Source organism: Podarcis liolepis (assembly GCF_965112155.1).
Source record: "Podarcis liolepis genome assembly, chromosome: 12".
Taxonomy (NCBI): Eukaryota; Metazoa; Chordata; class Lepidosauria; order Squamata; family Lacertidae; genus Podarcis; species Podarcis liolepis.
The window spans coordinates 49,477,119-49,497,171 of NC_139563.1; the positions used below are offsets into that span (position 1 = coordinate 49,477,119).

Here is a 20,053-nt window from a genome sequence, read left to right on the forward strand (position 1 = left end):
TGCTGATAATGGAGATTATGGCACAATCAAGAGACTCTCCTCAGCTGCAGTGCTTGAAGAGGGAGTAAGGAGAAAGGTTGAAACTAAAACCTTGAATCTGGCTCAGTAGCTTATATAGACAGCTAGTGCAGTTCCTTTAGGAGCAGTGTGGTTTGTGCTTGATAGGTAGGAGATCAAGGAGAATTAACGGGGGCACATTCCTTCTGCCTCTCTCTGACCAACGGTAACCATGCAAAGGTGACCAAGGCAGCTTGTGCACTAAATCTAGGCCTTAACCCGGAAATAAAGTGATCTAGCACCGAAACCAGCCTCAACAGGAAACAAACTCTTCAGGGTGGGAGGGTTTTGCATCCAGGTAGGCTTGAATCCCAGAAATTAGTCATGCCATTTTTAAAGATAGGTTTCCAAATAATTGAATTTGATGCGAATGACTCATTTCCCTTGCCTTCTTGGCAAGGCGGGGTGATAATACAGTGGTGCCTCGCAAGACGAAATTAATCCGTTCCGCGAGTCTCTTCATCTTGCGGTTTTTTTGTCTTGCGAAGCACGGCTATTAGCGGCTTAGCGGCTATTAGCGGCTTAGCGGCTATTAACGGCTTAGCGGCTATTAACGGCTTAGCGGCTTAACGGCTTTAAGAAAAAGGAAACAAACTCGCAAGAACTCGCAAGACGTTTCGTCTTGCGAAGCAAGCCCATAGGGAAATTCGTCTTGCGGAACGACTCAAAAAACGGAAAACTCTTTCATCTAGTGAGTTTTTCGTCTTGCGAGGCATTCGTCTTGCGGGGCACCACTGTATTAACCTGCACCAAATGCAAGTGTGTTGCTAGTAGGTTTAAGCACTGCACTATTTCTGCTACTGCTACTCCTGCTGGCTTCAAAGAGAACTGGAAAAAGAGAAATCTGTGCCTGAAGAAGTCTGATAATCTAAATCAGGGTTTTCCAAACATGGGTCTCCTGCTGTTTTTGGACTACAACCCCCCTGAGACCTTCAAGTATAGGGCGGTATATAAATTCAATCAGTCAGTCAGTCAGCCAATCAATCAATCAATCAATCAGTAATCCCTAGCTAGCAGGATCAAGGATGATGGGAATTGTAGTCCAAAAACAGCTGAAGACCCAGGTTTGGGAAATCATGATCTAAATCCAGAATTTGGGGCTAGGGGCAGGAAGAACAGAAGGGATTTTACATTGGGCTTTCACTTGCATACTCAGGCAAGCAGCAAATATGTCTTCCTAAAATAATTGTATATCCTCTCTTGCTTTTTGGGGAGGGGTGGAGTAAGAATCGGAACAACACTGTTGCAGCTCATAATTTTTAGTGGGTGTTATTATCGTCTCAATTTATTTCATAGGCTTTATCTTTTTTTTTTTTATTCCTGGAGGCAGCTGCATTGTTTGAAAAAGGGCAAGTGTAAAGGGCATATGGAGATCCTATCCTTGCCAGATGAGCACTAGTTGCTCTTTAGAAATCGATGTGCAGGTTTGCTACACTGAATACTTAATTGAATTGCAGCTGACTGTGACACAGGTTTTAGGACACTTGACACATGTTTTAAACACATAGTTATATTTATTTATCACACTAAGATGGTATAAAGTCTACATTTAAAGGTAAAAGTAAAGGGACCCCTGACCATCAGGTCTAGTCGTGGCCGACTCTGGGGTTGCGGTGCTCATCTCCATAGCTTTTACTCCATAAATTCTGTGTAATCTATAGATTATTCTCTCCACCCCATCCTGCTTCCCTCATGAATGTTTGCAAATATTGCATGACAGTATTGACCCTTGTCTAAGGTGTAGATTTAAAGCACGTTCCTTCAAAGAGTCATGGGAACTGTAGTTTAAGGGTGTTGAGAATTATAGCTCAGTTCCCAGGATTACTGGGGGTGGGGTGTGCTTTAAATGTATGGTGTTTATGAAGCCTGACACCAACAGTAAGTGAGGTGGTAAGATCGTTCCTTGACTGCAGGCTACAGATAGTGGTGATGGTTACATGTTTGGAGCTCCCCTTGCAATCATTACAGTCCAAGCAGCGCCGGTTTTGGGTCAGCTCCATCAAGGCCACTGGCTCTTTTGCTCCACCATCCTGCTATTGGCACCTACCTTCTCTTTCTCTGCCTCAATGGACCCAAAAGGTAAAGGGTAAAGGGACCCCTGACCATTAGGTTCAGTCGTGACCGACTCTGGAGTTGCGGCACTCATCTCGCTTTACTGGCTGAGGGAGCCAGCATACAGCTTCCGGGTCATGTGGCCAGCATGACTAAGCCGCTTCTGGCGAACCAGAGCAGCGCATGGAAACTCTGTTTACCTTCCCGCCGGAGCGGTACCTATTTATCTACTTGCACTTTGACGTGCTTTCAAACTGCTAGGTTGGCAGGAGCAGGGACCGAGCAACGGGAGCTTACCCCGTTGCGGGGATTCGAACAGCCGACCTTCTGATCAACAAGTCCTAGGCTCTGTGGTTTAAGCCACAGCGCCACCCGTGTCCCTACAATTTACAACCACATTAATGGCAGGAGCAAGCTGCAGTGAGCCTTGTGCACTTGGGCTTCTCCTTCTTCTCCTCCAGCACAGCTGCTTTCATTTTCGGTTTTTATTAACCACACCTGCCGTTTTTTCGGAACCGGACAATCTGTGGTTAATCGTAACTATGGTTTGTTAGCCATCACTTAGGGGGTGGCTATAAGGTAAACTGGGGTTAATAATAATGAGAGAGAGAGAGAGAGAGAGAAACCAAATGTTAAACCTTCCAAATCCTTTGTGGCTGTGCCGGAAGAGGATGCACATTAGTCAAAGCCTTGCTGTGGCTTCTTCCCATCACAGGAAATCAGCAATTGGGAGTGGGGTCTGTGGCTCGCCACGCCTTTCACAACATGTCACATGCAGTCAGTCACAGCCCATCATTCGCTCCTCTAGTAACCACTCTGCCTGCACTGTTAGAATTCCCCTATCTGTTCCAATTCCTTCCCCTCTCTTTTTAAGTTTCATGTGAGAGAAGAGGATTAAACTGCACAGCTCCTTTGTCATTTTAGACATCACCTTTTTCATTTTTCTGGTCACCATTAAGAGTATCCAACCACCCAATTTCTGAGCACTTCTCTGGGCAGCCCTACCCTGACCCTTCTGTCAAGTCTAGTCTGATTTTTGCCGCTGCTTTTTTCCTTTTTACGACTTCCACCTCCACCTTTGTTCCCACGGTGGTTCTTTGGCTTCTTCTCTGCTTCTGCCTGTTCTGTTTGTACAGTGGTGCCTCGCAAGACGAAATTAATTCGTTCTGCGAGTTTTTTCGTCTTGCGAGTTTTTTCGTCTTGCGAAGCATGGTTTTAACGGTATTAACGGTTTTAAGAAAAAGGAAACAAACTCGCAAGACGTTTTCGTCTTGCAAAGCAAGCCCATAGGGAAATTTGTCTTGCGAAGCAACTCAAAAAACGAAAAACTCTTTCGTCTTGCGAGGCATTTGTCTTGCGAGGCATTCGTCTTGCGAGGCACCACTGTATATCAAAAAAGGATCTGTTTGGGTTTCTTTGCTTCTGCATCTAAACAGAGCAAACGCTCCAGATGATTGTGAAATCTACATACACACACACACACACACACACACACACACACACACGAACTACTGAGGGGCGGAGTGTTGTAGCAAAAGCCAAATAAACACAGAGTGTATATAACAACATTAAAGGTTAAGAACTTCATTATATTGTCCAGCAGGATGTGTTTATTCATTTGCTTATCCAAGATCTATTTTAATCCTGCAACAGATCATCAGTTTGCATATCTGAACAGATGCGTGCTCCTAATTTCATCTGCAAACTAATGGAAAGCTTAGATTTTTAGGAATATTTTGAGAGAGAAGGGAGAGGAAGGAGGGGATTACTGTATTCCTGTTTGTACAAAATGGCTGTAGTTGGCTGTAATCCTTTTTGTGCTCTCGCAGAAGTTAGGCACTTGATAAAATGGATCACTGGTTCAAAGGAAAGAGCTTTAGTCACCCACATTTCTGGGTGTGGGACACACACACAACCCACACCGGTTTGTTACAGCATTGTGTTAGGTGTACATATTAAGATACGGTGATGTGTTAAGTGATCAAAACCTGAAGTTGCCATGTAACTAGTTGGAGCTTAACTTGGATCTCTTTGTGTTACAGCAGTGGGAAGCATTTCTTTCTGTTTTGTGTCTTCTGGTGAGACACATCCTAGCCAGCGTAGTAAGAAACAGCAGAATTGCATTTCCTCCCTCCATCGCTGCATCTCTTTCGGAGCCAACTGGTCTCCATGGCAACATATTGGACCGAAAGAGATGCGAGGAGTGGAGCGGGAAAGGAATGAGTTAGGAACCCCCAAGTGGTGCTGTGTGTCTCCAACGTCAGAGTCTGAGCCTTTTGATAGGACGGTTTTGTTAACTCCCATTCCCAGCTCCTGTGTAAAGCCTTCTTTATTAGAGCAGGCACTGGTGCAGCTGCTGCAAAAACCTCTCCCTTTTTTATTTTTTGAAGTTTTTATTTTCTCCTTTTCATTGTCTGTTCCTTTCCGTTTCGGCTCCTGCTTTGGGCTGAAGATGTCCAGCCTCTCGCCGGCAGTCTCCGAGCTCCTTGGCAGAATGCAGTTCTGCAAAGGCAGGGAGGCATGGCTGCGCTTCACTTGACCTCTGTAGCATCTGTATAAAATCTCCTCTCCTACGTTGCCCAAGGAGATAGCGGACTATGCAGAAATTCATTGAAGCGGATTACTATGAGCTGGACTGGTATTATGAGGAATGTACGGATGGTAATTATCTGTTCTTTATGGCATGCCTGTGAATAGGGGGCTTTACCTTCTAATGTATGTCTTTCTGTCTTCTATACTGGGAGAACTGCTGTGGGGCTGTGCAGCTAAGGTAGGCAGCTTTTGGCGTTTCCTATCATACATTGAAGGCATGGTACAGGAGACTGCTGTAGGGCTTTTTGCCAGTGGGAGTGGCAGCAGTCCATACGCACTGGAAGATCTTTTCAGCAAAAGAAAATGACTGCTAAATGCTTATTGTGATTGCCGCTACTACAGCTCAAGCTTCAATACACACTCAATTTGCTACGTTGAGTGGGAATGGGAAGCCTGTATTATAACAGGCACATATCATATTGTGAGATGTGGCAAGATGCACGGCATATATTAAAGGCTGCCAGGCAGAGACAGCTTAGTTTCGCATATAAAATCTTCATTGTGGGAAATGATTAGAGCAACTGCTTCTGCCTAAATCGTTCGGTTTGAACGTCGGGATCAGGTCTCCTTTGTCAGCGCCTCTCGAACTTTCCGTTTTCTGCCAGGATGGCAGTGTCTTTTTCATAACCCTGGATGTGATCATGAGTCTTGTGATAAAAGTGGGTGTGAGGAGGAGGGGCTGAAACTGCACCACCCGCCTTGCCGGAAAGTCAAATCTTCTCATTCTGGCCACAGAACTGAATGGGAGCCCAAGATGGAGATACAGAGGCCGCAAAGGTATTGCTGTGCTGTTGGCCTGGATATTAGTTTTAATAAAGGAGGACCATGATTATAGCGAGGGCAAGGTGGTGACTGAGATGAGCGTAGCAATAACCAGGAATTACATTTCAGTGCAAAGATCTAGCGTAGTCTAGGATAAGAGCTAACTTTCAAATACACAGGTAAAATATTAAGAGTACTAGCCTGAATTTCACAAAAAAAACACCTTTCCGCCTACAAGCCTTGAGAAACTGACGAGCTCCTCATGTCAATATTAAATTCAATGTCTGCAAAAGATCCATACCTAGAATGCATATATGTGAGGGGAAAATACTTGTTATATCATTTGTTTTCTCTATGAATTTGTCCTTTGAAGAGTTAATCTGGCTGATAGAATTTCTTATGGTTTACTGGCCTTGTTTTGAATGCTTAATACTCTGACAGCTACACTTTTCCTTTTCTTTGCTCTCCATTCACATCGCTAAGCTGATTTTCAGAAACCTTCTGAGAGATTTTAGGTGAAATAAACTGAAAGTGAAATGGCTGATGCTGTTGAAATAAAACCGTGAACTCTTCCCTATTTTAAATCTCACTACAATAGTTTTGTTGTCAGAATTACACTGTCCTGTTTTTCAGAATTTCTGACCATGTAGAACTTGTTAATTGAAAGTATGCTGGGCGATAGGCGTAATAAATTACAGGGTGGAGGATTAGTAGGATTGCAACTTTGCTGGTTTTAAACTGGCCCAGCCAGGGGTTATGGTTTTGTCTCTTGAACAGATTGTCTTTCTTCCACCCTCCATAATGCTTACTAAACAATTCAAAATATATATCTAGTAAAGGAATTTATACAGACATTATAAATGGCACGTATTACTAGTGTGCCATGGATAACAAAACTTTGGTCAGGATCCCCCCGAAATCTTAATAGCTTCAAAAGTCTCATGTATTAGAGAAAAGGACAAACTCCTCTTTTTAATAAGTTTGGCTTCCTGAATTGTATCTACTGTCTTTGAAGAATAGGAGTTTGACCTAATTTCCAAATGCACATGATGAAATGCATCTATTTAGGGATGTCCAAGGAACCATCAGTTTTCCATTTAAATGATTTCTTCATTAATTCAGATTTGCAGCACTGTGGTACACATACGCCAGAATACTTGTGCTCAAAATATGGTATGACTTGGTGAAAATGATATAAAGATCACTTGAATTTTAAAGGCGAGAATATGAGAATAAATCAGTAAAGAATGCTAATTAACTTTCACAGTCTACCGTTCTGCCTTTCAGCATATGCAATATAATGTCTATTACCTTCAAAATGGCAGTGTTGGGGACAAATTGGCAGGTAGGGCCATTAGTGGATCCAAACTCCTTATTCCAGGTTTCAGTGTTCAGAATTAGTAGTAGTAGGCATTCGATTTTATTAATTGCCTAATACAAAACATTTCTAGGCATCATGTGTACATAATTTTAAGAATTACCACCAAGTTTAACAATAAAACAATACCTCCCTCCCCCGAAAAAAGTGTACAGTTGGTTATCATAATTCCTCAGAAGCCTAAGAGAAGAGGTATGTCTTAACCTGGCACAAAAGGTTGTTAACATTGGCACCAGGTGGGTCTACCTTGGGGTATCATTCCATAGAAAGGTGGGCTGCCACCCCCCAAGATCCTCTTGTTGCCACCCTCCCAGCCTGTTGAAGAGGGGGCACCTGGAAGAGGAGCTCAGATGATGGTCTGGGCATGTTCAACTTGGGAGAGGCATTTTGTTCAGTATTGGCCACCTGAGACATATAGGACTTTGTGGGTTAAAACCAGCACTTTGAATTGGCCTTGGAAATCTAAAGGCAATCAGGGTAGCTGTGCAGAAGTAGTGCTGAATGCTCACCCACTGAGCAGTCCTGTGGCCACAGTCTCGCTGTACACGTTCTGTACCAAAAGCAGCCCCGCACATAGTGATCTCACCTGGAGGTTGCTAGAGCATAGATTACTGAATCCACAGTCCGGTTAGGGAAATAGCTTGTAGAAGGCACTCCATACCACTGAGGCCACCTGTGCCTCCAAAGATAGCAGTGAATTCAGGAAAACTCAGAAGCTACAGATATGCAACCCCATCTAGAGCGGACAGTTCAGGGCAGCTGCCACTCACGTTCTGGCCTTCTCAGGCTGGCTGATGGCAATCAAGCGGTGGGTATGGGTTCTCCTGCCAACTTTGCCTTCAATGGTAGTTATTACGGGAGTAAGGCCCAGGTGGAGTGAAACAGGAAAACCTTCTCCCCAGTTGTCCCAGCTTTTGTGTTCTTTCCTGCTGGCAGATGATCTTCTGGGCTTGTTCTGTCTTAATGAAAGATGAGTGCACAACTGTAGCATTTCTTTTGCCTTTCCTTTCGTTTGGCTTGTGGCTTTGCACCATTGCTTGGTGTTGTTCTGCCTTCTCTAACGCAGGTGTGGTACATTTTGTTTGCTCCCTCTTTTGTCAAATCCTTAAATGTAACATACATAGTTCCCTAGAAAATCTAGCGAAAACCAAGTTGTATATGCAGGGACCTCCATGCTGGTGGTTCTCATCAGCCCAGCCTTTCTCCATACATTTGTATACACCCATTCATATATTATTATGCGCTGGAATTTGAAAGGTGAGCTAATCCTGTGTTAATCTTTACTCTGAATTAGTTGTGAAATTTAGGAAAGGACTGGTTGGCACAGGACCCTGCCCTAGAACAGGAAAATAATATTTATGCTGGTGGCCTTCTGGTCTCTTCTACTTTTTATTATTTCAATTCAGTTATATCTTAAGTTTTCTCTTCAACACTTTCATCTTACTGCAGTCAGAACTATTTTAAATATATTTCTCTAGGCAGAGCAGATGGGTTTTGTTTTCCCCAAGGTTCATATGTTTACTGATGCTGAAAAAGTTCCTTTTGTTTTTGAATTTTTTGCTGCCTCCTATGTGACATGTAGCTCAGATCACTTTGCTCAACTCTCTGAGATAACCTACTAAATTTTACTTGACCCGGGGACATTTTCAGGCCTAGTGGATTTAGGTAATTCTTGCATGCTTTGCTTGACACACACTTACTGGCAAGTTACTATCTTATCTATGAATATAAGGAAAACTGTCTTCCTGTCTCATGGCACTCAGACAAAAAGAACTTCACTGTTGTAGCCGGACAGCTATCTGATATCAAGTTGCCACATATTAGCAAAGATTTCTTTGATGTGACATCTGGAAGGAAACAAGCAAACTTTCATATTTGTTGTGTCATAAATTATTGTTGCTATCATTTATTCTGTTTATTACTTCTCCTTTACCATGAGGTCCTAAGGTAAGTGACAACAATTTAAATGTACAATATTGAAAAGTGTTTAAAACAGATCTCTATCAGAATTGTACATGAGGCAGTTGATAAAATGCAACTCTTGCCTAATGGGGTTTCATGAATAAATTTTAAATCATGTTAACGTGTAGGCCTTCAGAAAAGAAGTTTAGGCTTTGTTGTATTTTGTGCCCTTTTTTTGGCCTTGTCCCGTACCTGAAGAAGAGGTAGAGGCAAAGAGGAGGATTATTATTGTTAATAATATTGTTATATTGTTATTTATGTCTACCCTTCCTCTCCAATCCACCTGAGGGCATATGTGTTCTGAATACAATACACAATAGAACCTAGATTGAAGGGAAGCAGCCTGCCAGCCAGGTTTGCCTGATTTTCCTACGTACCTCAGAGGGATCCTCTGAGACAAACAGATTTGTCTGTTTTCTCCAGTTTGGATACTTAGCATATCTGCACCAGAGATATCCAACACACTACTAAAGATAATGCTTATTGAGTTTGTACATTAAACTGTTGCTCGTGGTGTTTGAGTGTTGGGCTTGGAGCAGGCCCATTTAGGTTCAGACCTCTCAATCCCACTAGGTGGCCTACCTTATTTCATTCTTGAATTCATTCAACTCTGCATTTTGCCTTTCCTCACCTTGTATTCAAGGTAGGCCTGCCACACTTATTCTCTGTCTCCCCTTCCTCACAACAGAGATAGGAAAACACTCCACCTTTTGACTCACAGCCACCTGAGGTTTTGGATCATTCCTTACAAATGGCTGAAAATCCTCAAGGGCTTTTTTTTAGATACTCTCACTCCAGAAAACACGGTTGTAAGGAAGAGAAACAGTGGTATAAAAGAGTCCAGCTCACTCCCAAGGAGGCAAGTCGGGTTGCTGTCTAGTTCCACAACTTGAAATGGTGGTTCTGACCCATGCTTACAACTGTCATTTCCCACCGGGATCTATTTATTTTTATCCCACGTTGTTGCTGGGGGTTTTTTCCCTGGTCATACTAGACCGCAAAGTGGTTTCAAAAATTAACAAAAACATTAATATTGCACTACTTACCCAAAAAAAATTAACAGTGGAGCATGTGAATGAGTCACAGATTTACAAACCTCAGTCAGGAAATTGCAAGACGCAATCACAAACAGAAAGTGTCCAAAATGAAAGTCTTCAACAGCCATCAAAAATTTGGCAGAAGTGAAGGAGCCCTGCAGAGCTCCTTGGGAAGGATATTCCACAATCTCTGTACCACCACAGAAAGACTCTGTTTCAGATATCTGTCATCTGCCTCGAGAAAATTGCAGGAAATGACAGTTCTGTGCAGAATCTTGGAACCATCATTTAAATGATAAACTTTGCAGTTTAATCTTTTGCTTACAGAGCTGTGGAACTGACAAGGGAGTGATGTGAGGCCTTCATGTCACCCATTACAGTGTGTGTTGAGTGTCAATTTGAAATAGTTCACAAGCTGTATGTGCGTGTGTTTTTAAGCTTCCTTTTTTGAAAAATCATGCTATCTCTTCCTCTTAAGACTCCTGTGAGAATAAAATGGTGTAACCTGAAATATGCAGAGTTCCCTCAGAAGGGCGAGATGAGACTTTTAATCTGAGGGTCATGGGTTCAAGTTGACCCCACACTGGGCCGAAGATTTTTGCATTGGAGAGGGTTGGACTAGATTACTCTTGTGGTCCCTTCCAGCTCTAACAATTCTATGATTCTGTGTACATATGATTGACATACGTGCTATTTCCAGCTTCTTGAATGTCGTCTCTTTCTGTATTAAACTGTGGAAAGTTTATGGCTTATCTTTGCTTATCTTTTCAAATAATGAAATATTTACATGGTACATGAAGCTGCAAATCATCACTGGGGACAGCACTAAGCAAACAACATCCTCTACACATACCAAAAGAAGGTGTGTCAGTAACAGGGAAACAAGCACCCATTATCTTATTTAAGAGCTAAACAGAAGGACGTGGGTGGCTGCACAAAATACTTTGAAGACGTAATGCAGTGCAATTGTTTGGAAAGATTTCCATTTCTTACTACATTTCTTTTTACAGAAAGTTAACAGTCTATTAAGTGCATATATTTGAATTTCCTCTGCTGGTGTCATGGACCAGTTTCCTTGTTGCTTCACTTGCTGCTGTGTTGAGCTTTGCAAACAGCGCTTGGATCAAACAAACAATGAAATATTGCACAAAGCCTTTATATATTTTTATTTAATAAAAATATATGCTGCCTTTTGACGAAAGATAGGTTCCCAAACTTCTGAGCAACCGGATTTTTACTTTTTACTGTTGTTACCTGTTCTGACAGCTGATTTTATCATTATAGTGCTACTGTGGTGTTTTGATCTCTCTTGTATTTCTATCCTGCTTGTTGTTTTGAGTGTCTTAGAAGAAGAAAAGTAAGAGAGATGCTTTTAAAACAGAATATAAAACAAAATGCCAGCAACTCTTGTTGAAAATCTGTAAAAAAAAGTCTGCATGGTTACATTGCCTTTACTCAGGCCCAGATACAAAGAACCATGCAACCCCAGACAATTTTGCATTCACATGTCTTAAACAGAAGCCCAGCCGTGCCACATGTCAAACCATTTTTGCACGCGAGAAGACTTCCAAAAGTAAATTGTGACAGCATAGGAGTCTTCCATTTAAGTCAAATACTTCAGAAATCCCACGGTGCATGCCCAAGCTTTTGGGCTTGCCTAAAGTAGCTAAGTAGTTCTTTGCACCCAAGACTATAATTATTTCTTCCTGTAGTTATGTCAAAAAATTAGTTTTGATTCTGCAGACTTGCTTATTTTGTTCACCTGTAGCAATCATGTTAATTACCTTCTGGATAATTTGTGGAAGAGTTTCCTCATTCTGCAGGAGAAGTGGCCCAGGTTAAGACAGCTACATAGAATAATTTTAAGCACCGTAGTCTTTAATTGAATATAACTTCCAGGAGAAAAAATAGGAAGTTACATTGAGCTCAGTGGAGCCGCCTCTTAGGTAAGCAGCAGAGCAGGAATAGCTAATGGCCATTCAGATATTGGACTACAATCTCCATGATTCCCTACCATTGGCCATGCTGGCAAGGGCTGAGGCCTGAAAACATCTGGAGGGCCACAGGTTCCCCACTCCCAAGTTATAGGATCAGAGCCTTGATTAAACCATTTGGTAAAGGTAAAGGGACCCCTGACCATTAGGTCCAGTCGTGGCCGACTCTGGGGTTGCGGCGCTCATCTCTCTTTATTGGCCGACGGAGCCGGCATACAGCTTCCGGGTCATGTGGCCAGCATAACTAAGCCGCTTCTGGCGAACCAGAGTAGCACACGGAAACGCCGTTTACCTTCCCGCTGGAGCGGTACCTATTTATCTACTTGCACTTTTGACGTGCTTTCAAACTGCTAGGTTGGCAGGAGCAGGGACCGAGCAACGGGAGCTCAACCCGTTGCAGGGATTCGAACCACCAACCTTCCGATCGGCAAGCCCTAGGCTCTGTGGTGTAACCCACAGCGCCACCCACGTCCCTAAACCATTTTGAGGCTAGCGAAAAATATATTCTGCAGTTATCTTAGCAAATACAAACATTGCATTTCAACGATACCTTTAGTCACAAAAAGGTCTTTTGTGATGCTCGATAAAAAGACTACAGATGTATTCCTGTTAATCAAGCATAACATGATAACCTTTAAGGTTTACATCATGTTTGTTTGTTTGTTTGTTTGTTTGTTTATTACAAGTTGCCCACTTTTGTTTCCATGCACACGTTCCAAATATTTACTCCCTGCCTGTTATAACACCCAGTATCCAAGCAAACTTGCATTATCACATGAGCACTGCTCCACAGCATTTGATATTTTCATTCACATATATTCATTCGAAATAAGATGGGTTTATGAAACAATTCTATATTCTCCCACCATGCTGACGAAGATCTACGAAACAGCAGTCAATGTCCAGAATCTCTGTTCAGTGTTGGACAGCTTATCTTTCATCGTACAAAGTTTGGTACTCTCTTCATTTAAAGACTTTCAGAGACTTTGAGTCTAAGATTTCATTTTGTTTGAAGGAATTCTATAAAGATTGTCTATTATGTATGTATATGGTCATCGTGTTGCCTAAACATTGTTGATGTTAGAACACCCAGTCAAGTTGTTATCCTAGCTTTCATTGTGGGACAACTTCTTTTTTGTTCTGCTTTGAAAGTTCAGAACCTTCGCTTTCCGAAAGTGTGCTGTGCGTTACCATCTCGCTCCTTGTCTGAATTGAGTTGCAAGTCATCCTTAAATGCTACAAACATTCACACATTGGGTACCATAGGTAAGGCAGTGTGTATTGCCTTGAAGGCAATATTTTTCAGCGGTGGAACGTGCATGTTGTTCCTCTGTGAGACGTGTTGAGATGAAGCACACACTTGTGAATCACCCCTCACCTTTCTTCCTAAGACATCTATACTGCCTTCCAGAGATGTGACTCAGCTCTTAGCTGTGTTTTGAGGGATTAGGTGTGGTCTCTGAGATTGTATCCTCTCAACCCCTCTTATTTCCCTCCTAAACGGTAAACCCAAGTTAGCCTTAAGCGTGAGTGAAGATGGATGGCAGTGTGGCTCTTAATCTTAAATAACATCATTTTGAAGACTGTTTCATTTTTCATTTTGAAAAATTTTTCATTTTTATTTTTTTATTTATGCTTTTCAGGTGTATACATTTCACTAATTTTACATAAAAAAATTCCTTCCAGTAGCACCTTAAAGACCAACTAAGTTAGTTCTTGGTATGAGCTTTCGTGTGCATGCACACGAAAGCTCATACCAAGAACTAACTTAGTTGGTCTTTAAGGTGCTACTGGAAGGATTTTTTTTATTTTGACTATGGCAGACCAACACGGCTACCTATCTGTAACTAATTTTACAATCATTTATGATTTCAAAACTTGACTTCTGCGGTTCCTTAAATTTATTTTTGATATCTTCTGCATATCCAGATTAACTTATTTTGCTCATTTATTCATCTACTTTAAATATATACTCTTATAAAACTGCACGTTATTACCACAATCCTGCCAATGTTCTTATCTGTTTGCAATTTATCTGTAAATAGTCAAAAAAACCATTTCTGTTATTTTATTTAAAAGTTTGTTATCTTGATTTCTTATTCTTCCAGTAAGTTTCACCATTTCTGCGTATTCCATCAGTTTTTGTATCCATTCTTCCTTTGCTGGGACTTCTGCTTCTTTCAATTTTTGGCAAGTAAAATTCTTGCTGCTTTAGTAGCATACATGAATAAGTTTCTATGCAGTTTCAGTAGTTACGTCCCTATAATTCCCTAAAGCCAAGCTTCTGGGTGTGTGTGTCTTTATAAACGTTATATTAAACATCCTTTTCAATTCATTATATATCATTTCCCTGTAAGCTTTAACCCTACTACAAGACCACCACATATGGTAAAAAGAACCTTTCTCTTTACATTTCCAAGACTTCTTTGATTTGGATTTATACATTTTTGAAAACTGTTTCAGATATCATATGAGTATCTGTGTGGTGGTCATAAGAGAACCATTCCATATATTACTTCACCCAAAATAGAGAGGTATCCCATAACTACATGTAAAGGGTATAATAAATGTTTCTCTTTGGTGACTCAGTGCTTTGAAATTCCCCTAAATTCCCTTTTCTATTTGATCCATTTTTATTTAGCAGTAAGTTCAGTTGGTCTTACTTCCTAGTTAACTCATTTAGGATTGCAGCCTGAACCTTGAATTTGTTACTCCACACCCAAGTTTCTGACATACCAGTTCCCAATTGAAACAACCATATAATGGGGAAAAATGACAGAAAGGGGTGTGGCCACTTATATATGTAAGATGTGGTAGAAAACAGCATAAATTCTGGAGTTTCTTATTCCCATGATAGTTTGAAACCATAGTGATAATGTAAAGGTGGATTCTTTATTGAGTAGTTTCAGTCTGGCATATTCTGAAGCCCTGCATTGTATTAACTCCCAAATTGCACCTGTACGTGGTTCCTGTTTCCTCCCTTTAGAAATCTGTCGTTTGAAGGTTAGGCAATGTATTCCAAAGGTAATTCCCCCGCCCTCCCTACCTTCACCATGCCATGTAACATTCTTTTTATTTGTGTGTATTTCCTGGTACGGTTGCTATGAAACTTGTAGGAAACTACCATTTGTGTCTGGCGTGGGGAGGAAATACGACAGGTTTAAGCAGATACTTCTTTAAAGGGAGAATTTGCTTAGCAGTTGATTTTGTTGTGTTGAAACAGTTGCATCCAAAGAAATGTAACTGGAGTCTAATCTGGTTTTGTAAACAGTGCATGGATTACTCCTAGTAACAATTAGACAGATGGTTTTCCATCCCCCATCCTTCTGTATTATTTTCTCCAGCTGTGTTATGGTGATCATAGTATGCAGACTTAACTCACCATTCTAGTTGGAGTATGTTGAGCAAGGAGGTTGGTTTCTGCTCTGTGGAAACCTTAATTGAACTGCTCTGTGGATGTAGCCTCCGTGAAGATGGCTTGTCCCTTTTCAGGGCATTAGACTACAGGGCTCCTTCTCAAGGATGATTTTAGCCATGTCACTGAACGAATCAATAAATGAAGAAGAAAGCTTTGAATACGATGATCATGTCGCTGAATGCAAGCACAGATGTTGCGACAACCTTGATATCTTGGAAGAAGGTACTACTTACCTGCTACTTATATTTTAATGCATGAAATTGGTTTTCTGTCTCAATATGTTTATCCCAATCACACTATTTTGGCACTGGGATTGTAAAGAAAAGTCTTCTTTTCAGTCTTCTTCAAATCAACTTTATTCAGACGTTTTGTCAGAGATTGTGGTTTTAGCCTGTAAAATGAAACTTTTATTGCCTTGAAATGTTAAAGTATTAATATTCTCTGATTTGATGCTACATGTACCTTGTGGTTTACTTGTAGTTTAATTCTGGTAGTTCACTCTAGGTGGACTACATTCTAAGGGCCAATTATAATTTTTCTCTCAATTATTTGGATCATTTGTCTCTGAATGGTGAAACACATACCTTGGCCAGAAGAGAGAAAGAGAGAGAGAGAGAGAGAGAGAGAGAGAGAGAGAGAGAGAGTAGCGGAATATGTACCAATAAGTTGTAGAAATATGTGACTGATATTTATTGGTTGTCTCTGTGAAGACCAGGTGCTTTTTTGTCTTTTATAATCAGATAGCAGTGGGTGGCTTCTGTGTAGGAGCAGGTTATCTTTGGCAAGAGACAAATTCCAGCACAAATTGAGAGTGTACCACATGCTCCTTAGCGTTTGGGTTCCGTGGTCCCTAAGCAGACAGACACTCCCCTGTGTACCTGGAGTTTGGGAAGAGCGTAAGAGAGGAGACAAGAGAAAATAGCTATATACTCTGTAGGGGCAGGGAAGAGCAGATGCTCCTTCTGAATTCCACCACTCTTCTTCTTAGAGTATCATTTATGAGTTGGGTTTGAGCATGATTTTGGGTTGCCTGACAAGATGTGGTGTTATCTGACATGTTTCTGCCAAGCTCTAAGTGCTGCTGTAGTTGTAGCTGATGCACACTCTCACATTGTTAGTGGACACTTAACCCTTCGCAGAATGGTTCTTATGTCGCTCTGCAACCCAATGATTGTGGGAGTGAACAACGAAAAGGGATCCATAAACTGACAGTAGCAGGAGGCAGCTACTTAGGTGCATTTTCTGGAGCAGTATAGATAACATGGGTAATGGAAGTAGCGAGGAACAAACCTCTGTGCTCCTTGTAGCCCTAACACAGAATGTGTTATGGGCAATACATTGTGACTGCGTTTCTTTCCGCAGCTGTAAAGGAAAGATAGAGTAAGATGATCCTTGGAGCTGGGGTTGAAAGTTCATTACGCAAGGAGCACTGAAAATTGGTTTCTTATGAACAGTGCAACATATGGCATGGGAAGAATAGATTACTCTCGAGACAGGCTGCTAATGTTTGTAAGCCAGTGATTCTCATTTCAGTAAACATTTGGTGAATCTCAATCCCTGCTACTGCCTTACTCGCACATGGTAAATCAGGTTTTCTTTTTCTCTTTCTTTCTTGTTTCCATAAGGAAGTGCTATAAAAAATGTACTGCATTCATTCTGCTTATAAGGTGTAAAAATCCCCCCAATCAAATCAATATAGTGTTGTGTGTAGCTGTGTTGCATAGCAATATTGTGATAATCTTGGGAATGCAAGTGTTCCAGTGCAAAATAATTTTGCTTGTCTCTGTGTTAAATAGGTTGTGTTTTAATGGCCTTGCCCACTACCAGCCATGTTCATTGCTATGCAAAGGGCAAAAAAGCACACAAGCTTAAAAAAAAGAAGAAGAAAAGTTTACCAGGGCTCTAACACTTCCACAAAAGCTGGGGGAAAGGAAGAGCAAATCAAACAGCCCAAAAGCCTCTTTAACAAAGATCCATTGTTAAGAAGCATATAGTCGGAAACCACCCTCTACCTTCTGAGTCAGAGTAGGCCCATTAAAGTAAATGGACTTAAGTCAACCATGCCGGACTTGAGTTCATTGATTCCACTGGGGCTACACAGAGTATGACATGGTCGGGAACTACCCAGACTCTTGAAAAGTAGGCACATAAATATTCTCGGTGGAAAGGGCCACGAACAATTTCTACCCAGTATCATGAGCTGCTAGAATTCTTTTAACATGTGCTGAGGAGAGGCGTCCAATGCTTGAAAAGGAAGACTCCTGTATCTTTAATAGTTATTTAAATACCAAAGCTCAATCCAGATAAGACTGAAACACTGTTAGTGGGTGGTTCCCTTGGCTGGCTGGCTGGAGGGCCACCTGGTCTTGATGGGCAAACACTCCCTCTGAACGAGTGGGTAGAAAGCCTGGGGGTACTTCTGTATCCCTTGCTGTCTCCAGAGGCTCAGGTGGCGTCAGTAAGCACAAAGTGCCTTCCATAAGCTGCGGCTAGTTGGCCCAGCTGTGCCCCTATCTGGACAGGGAAAGCCTAACTTCTGTCGTCTATACTCTGGTAACCTCTAGGTTAGATTACTGCAACGCGTGATATGTAGGGCTGCCTCTGAAGATGGTTTGGAAACTTCAGCTGGTGCAGAATTCAGCGGCCAGGTGGCTCACCGGGGCAAGTCTGTTTAAGCACATAACACCGACCCTGGGCAAACAATCACACCCTAGGCCAACCCCAACCTCTCTCACCACCAAAGGAACACAAGTGAACAACACAAGCAACGCTGACACCAAACTCTACATACATTAAACATAATAGAAACACCGCCACCCGACCCCACCCCCATCCATCTTCCCTCTCTCCACCCTCCTTTCTTTTTTCTTTTCTTCTCCCCCAATGCCTCAACAAATGAAACGGATCTGTAAAAATGTTACATGGGGGGAAAAAATACGAGGCATGACACTTCTGTAAAACAAGAAAATCCTGAATAAAATATATATTAAAAAAAATAAATAACACCGACCCTGGCCCAACAGCACAGGCTGCAATTTACTTTCCTGGCCCAGTTCAAAGGGTTGGTTTTGACCTATAGAGCCTCAAATGGCTCAGGACCACAATACCTCAAGGATACCTCTCCCCATATGAACCAACTCAGACTCTGCAATCATCAACTGTGGTTCTTCTTCATGTGCCTCCTCCGTGAGACGTTCAGAGGGTGACAGTGTGAGAACGGGCCTTTTCTGCGGTGGCTCCCCATTTTGGAATGCTCTCCTAGGGAAGCTCGCCTGGTGCCTTTGTTGCATCTCTTTACGTGTCAGTCAAAAACATTCCTTTTCTCCCAGGCATTTGGCCAGTTAAACAATCTATGGCCTTTTAAACCATGCCGGAGGGTATTACTTTGTTCTTAAGTTATGTATTGGGCTGCGGTAGAATAATCATGTTAATGATGAATTGGCACAATTTACCTCGGAGAGGTAAACTTTTATTAAAAGTTAGGAAGTAAACAACAAAATGAGAGCAAAGTTTGGTGCTTTTGCTTTAGGTGTGTGCAAAAGGAATTGCAACTCTAAGCAAAGAATGTATTTCTTGCCTTCATAGATGCGAAGTCATCAGTTCCATCAGCATAATTTATTTGCTTTGCGACTGCATTCTCCAGCGAAAGCATGATAGCATGGTTTGCTGACCGCAGGTAGTTCTTAATAATCTTAAGGTTACTGAAAGTGTGTCCCCCAGATGCAACAGAAACTGGCAAGACAAGGGGCATCTTCAAGCAAATGCATGTCTGAGGGAACACAGCTTCTCTCCTAAGTACTTGCTTCAGATTCCAAACTGGTTCTGGCAGAACAGCTCTCTCCTGGGGCTCTCTCAGTATCTCATAGCTGTTCTGTGGATTTGTTTATGTATTTATATACTGACAGGGCTGGCAACGTACTGGTGGCCTGATGAGGCAGGACCTTCATGGAAAACCCATTCCACAATGATCCTTTTAACCTCCAGAAAGGATCAGCATGCGTCTGGGTTTCTGAAAACCCAGGTCTGCTTGCTGTTGCTGCATGTGCAACAAAAACAAGCAGGCGTAGTTCTTTTCTTCAATGCTGCGCATCAGAGCACAGGTGCCTGCTTTGCATATCAGCTCTGACAGAGACTGTTCCATCACACAGTGATGAAGAAATTCTCTTTCTCGCTCTCCTTCATGCACACACACACACACACACACACAGACACACACACACACACACAGAGAGGGGGGGTAGATTGATCACTGGGACTGCAAAGGATTTTGGCAAGTGGGCAAGGTAGCCAATTTGTCAGTCATGTGATGTCATAGTTGTGTCATGTGATAGGTGGATGGCGCCACTCACCTGGCAAAGTTTGCCCAACCCTGATAAAAATCTGGTCGCCAGTGCCAAAAGAGTTCCCCACTCCTTTAATTCACCTAAGGCACTTGCTAGCTTGATTCTGTTTCACACAGTAGCTACTGCTGCAGACCATCCTACCAAGCCAGTCCAAGCCAACAGAATTTACAACACCAATTTACCAAGTAAGAATAATAGGAAACAAACATGTAAATGCTAGCTTATGCAGAGAAGGGGGCTAGTTTAAGGCCTCATTCTTTTCAACTTAAAAGTCCAGTGTGAGATACTCACTGAACTCATTAAAGATGTGCAGTTCAGAGTTTAATTTATGCTTGTTTTAATGGGAATATAAATTAGTGAGGGGATTTCAGAGGTATGTTGAAGTAGCATGCCTCTGCTTTCAAAAGCAGGCCTTTGGGGTTTTGTTTTTTTAGCTCTCTTGTTCATATTTGGTTCTC

The 20,053-nt window shown here is 41.9% G+C and overlaps 1 protein-coding gene across 16 annotated transcripts in view; it reads left to right on the forward strand.

Annotated features, from left to right (window-relative positions):
• The window catches only part of TRAK1 (trafficking kinesin protein 1), a 140,315-nt gene that overhangs the window by 67,040 nt on the left and 53,222 nt on the right, over nucleotides 1–20,053 (forward strand). For 2 of the 16 annotated variants that reach the window (XM_083467829.1, XM_083467819.1), the window contains exon 1: nucleotides 4,436–4,770. The exons of 12 other annotated variants lie outside the window; for them this stretch is intronic. In XM_083467829.1, the coding sequence (XP_083323955.1) occupies nucleotides 4,707–4,770 (64 nt within the window). In that variant the 5' untranslated portion in view covers nucleotides 4,436–4,706. Of the gene's footprint in view, nucleotides 1–4,435; nucleotides 4,771–14,951; nucleotides 15,475–20,053 lie in introns of those variants that run through there. 2 more of the 16 variants (XM_083467828.1, XM_083467816.1) reach the window with 2 other exon arrangements.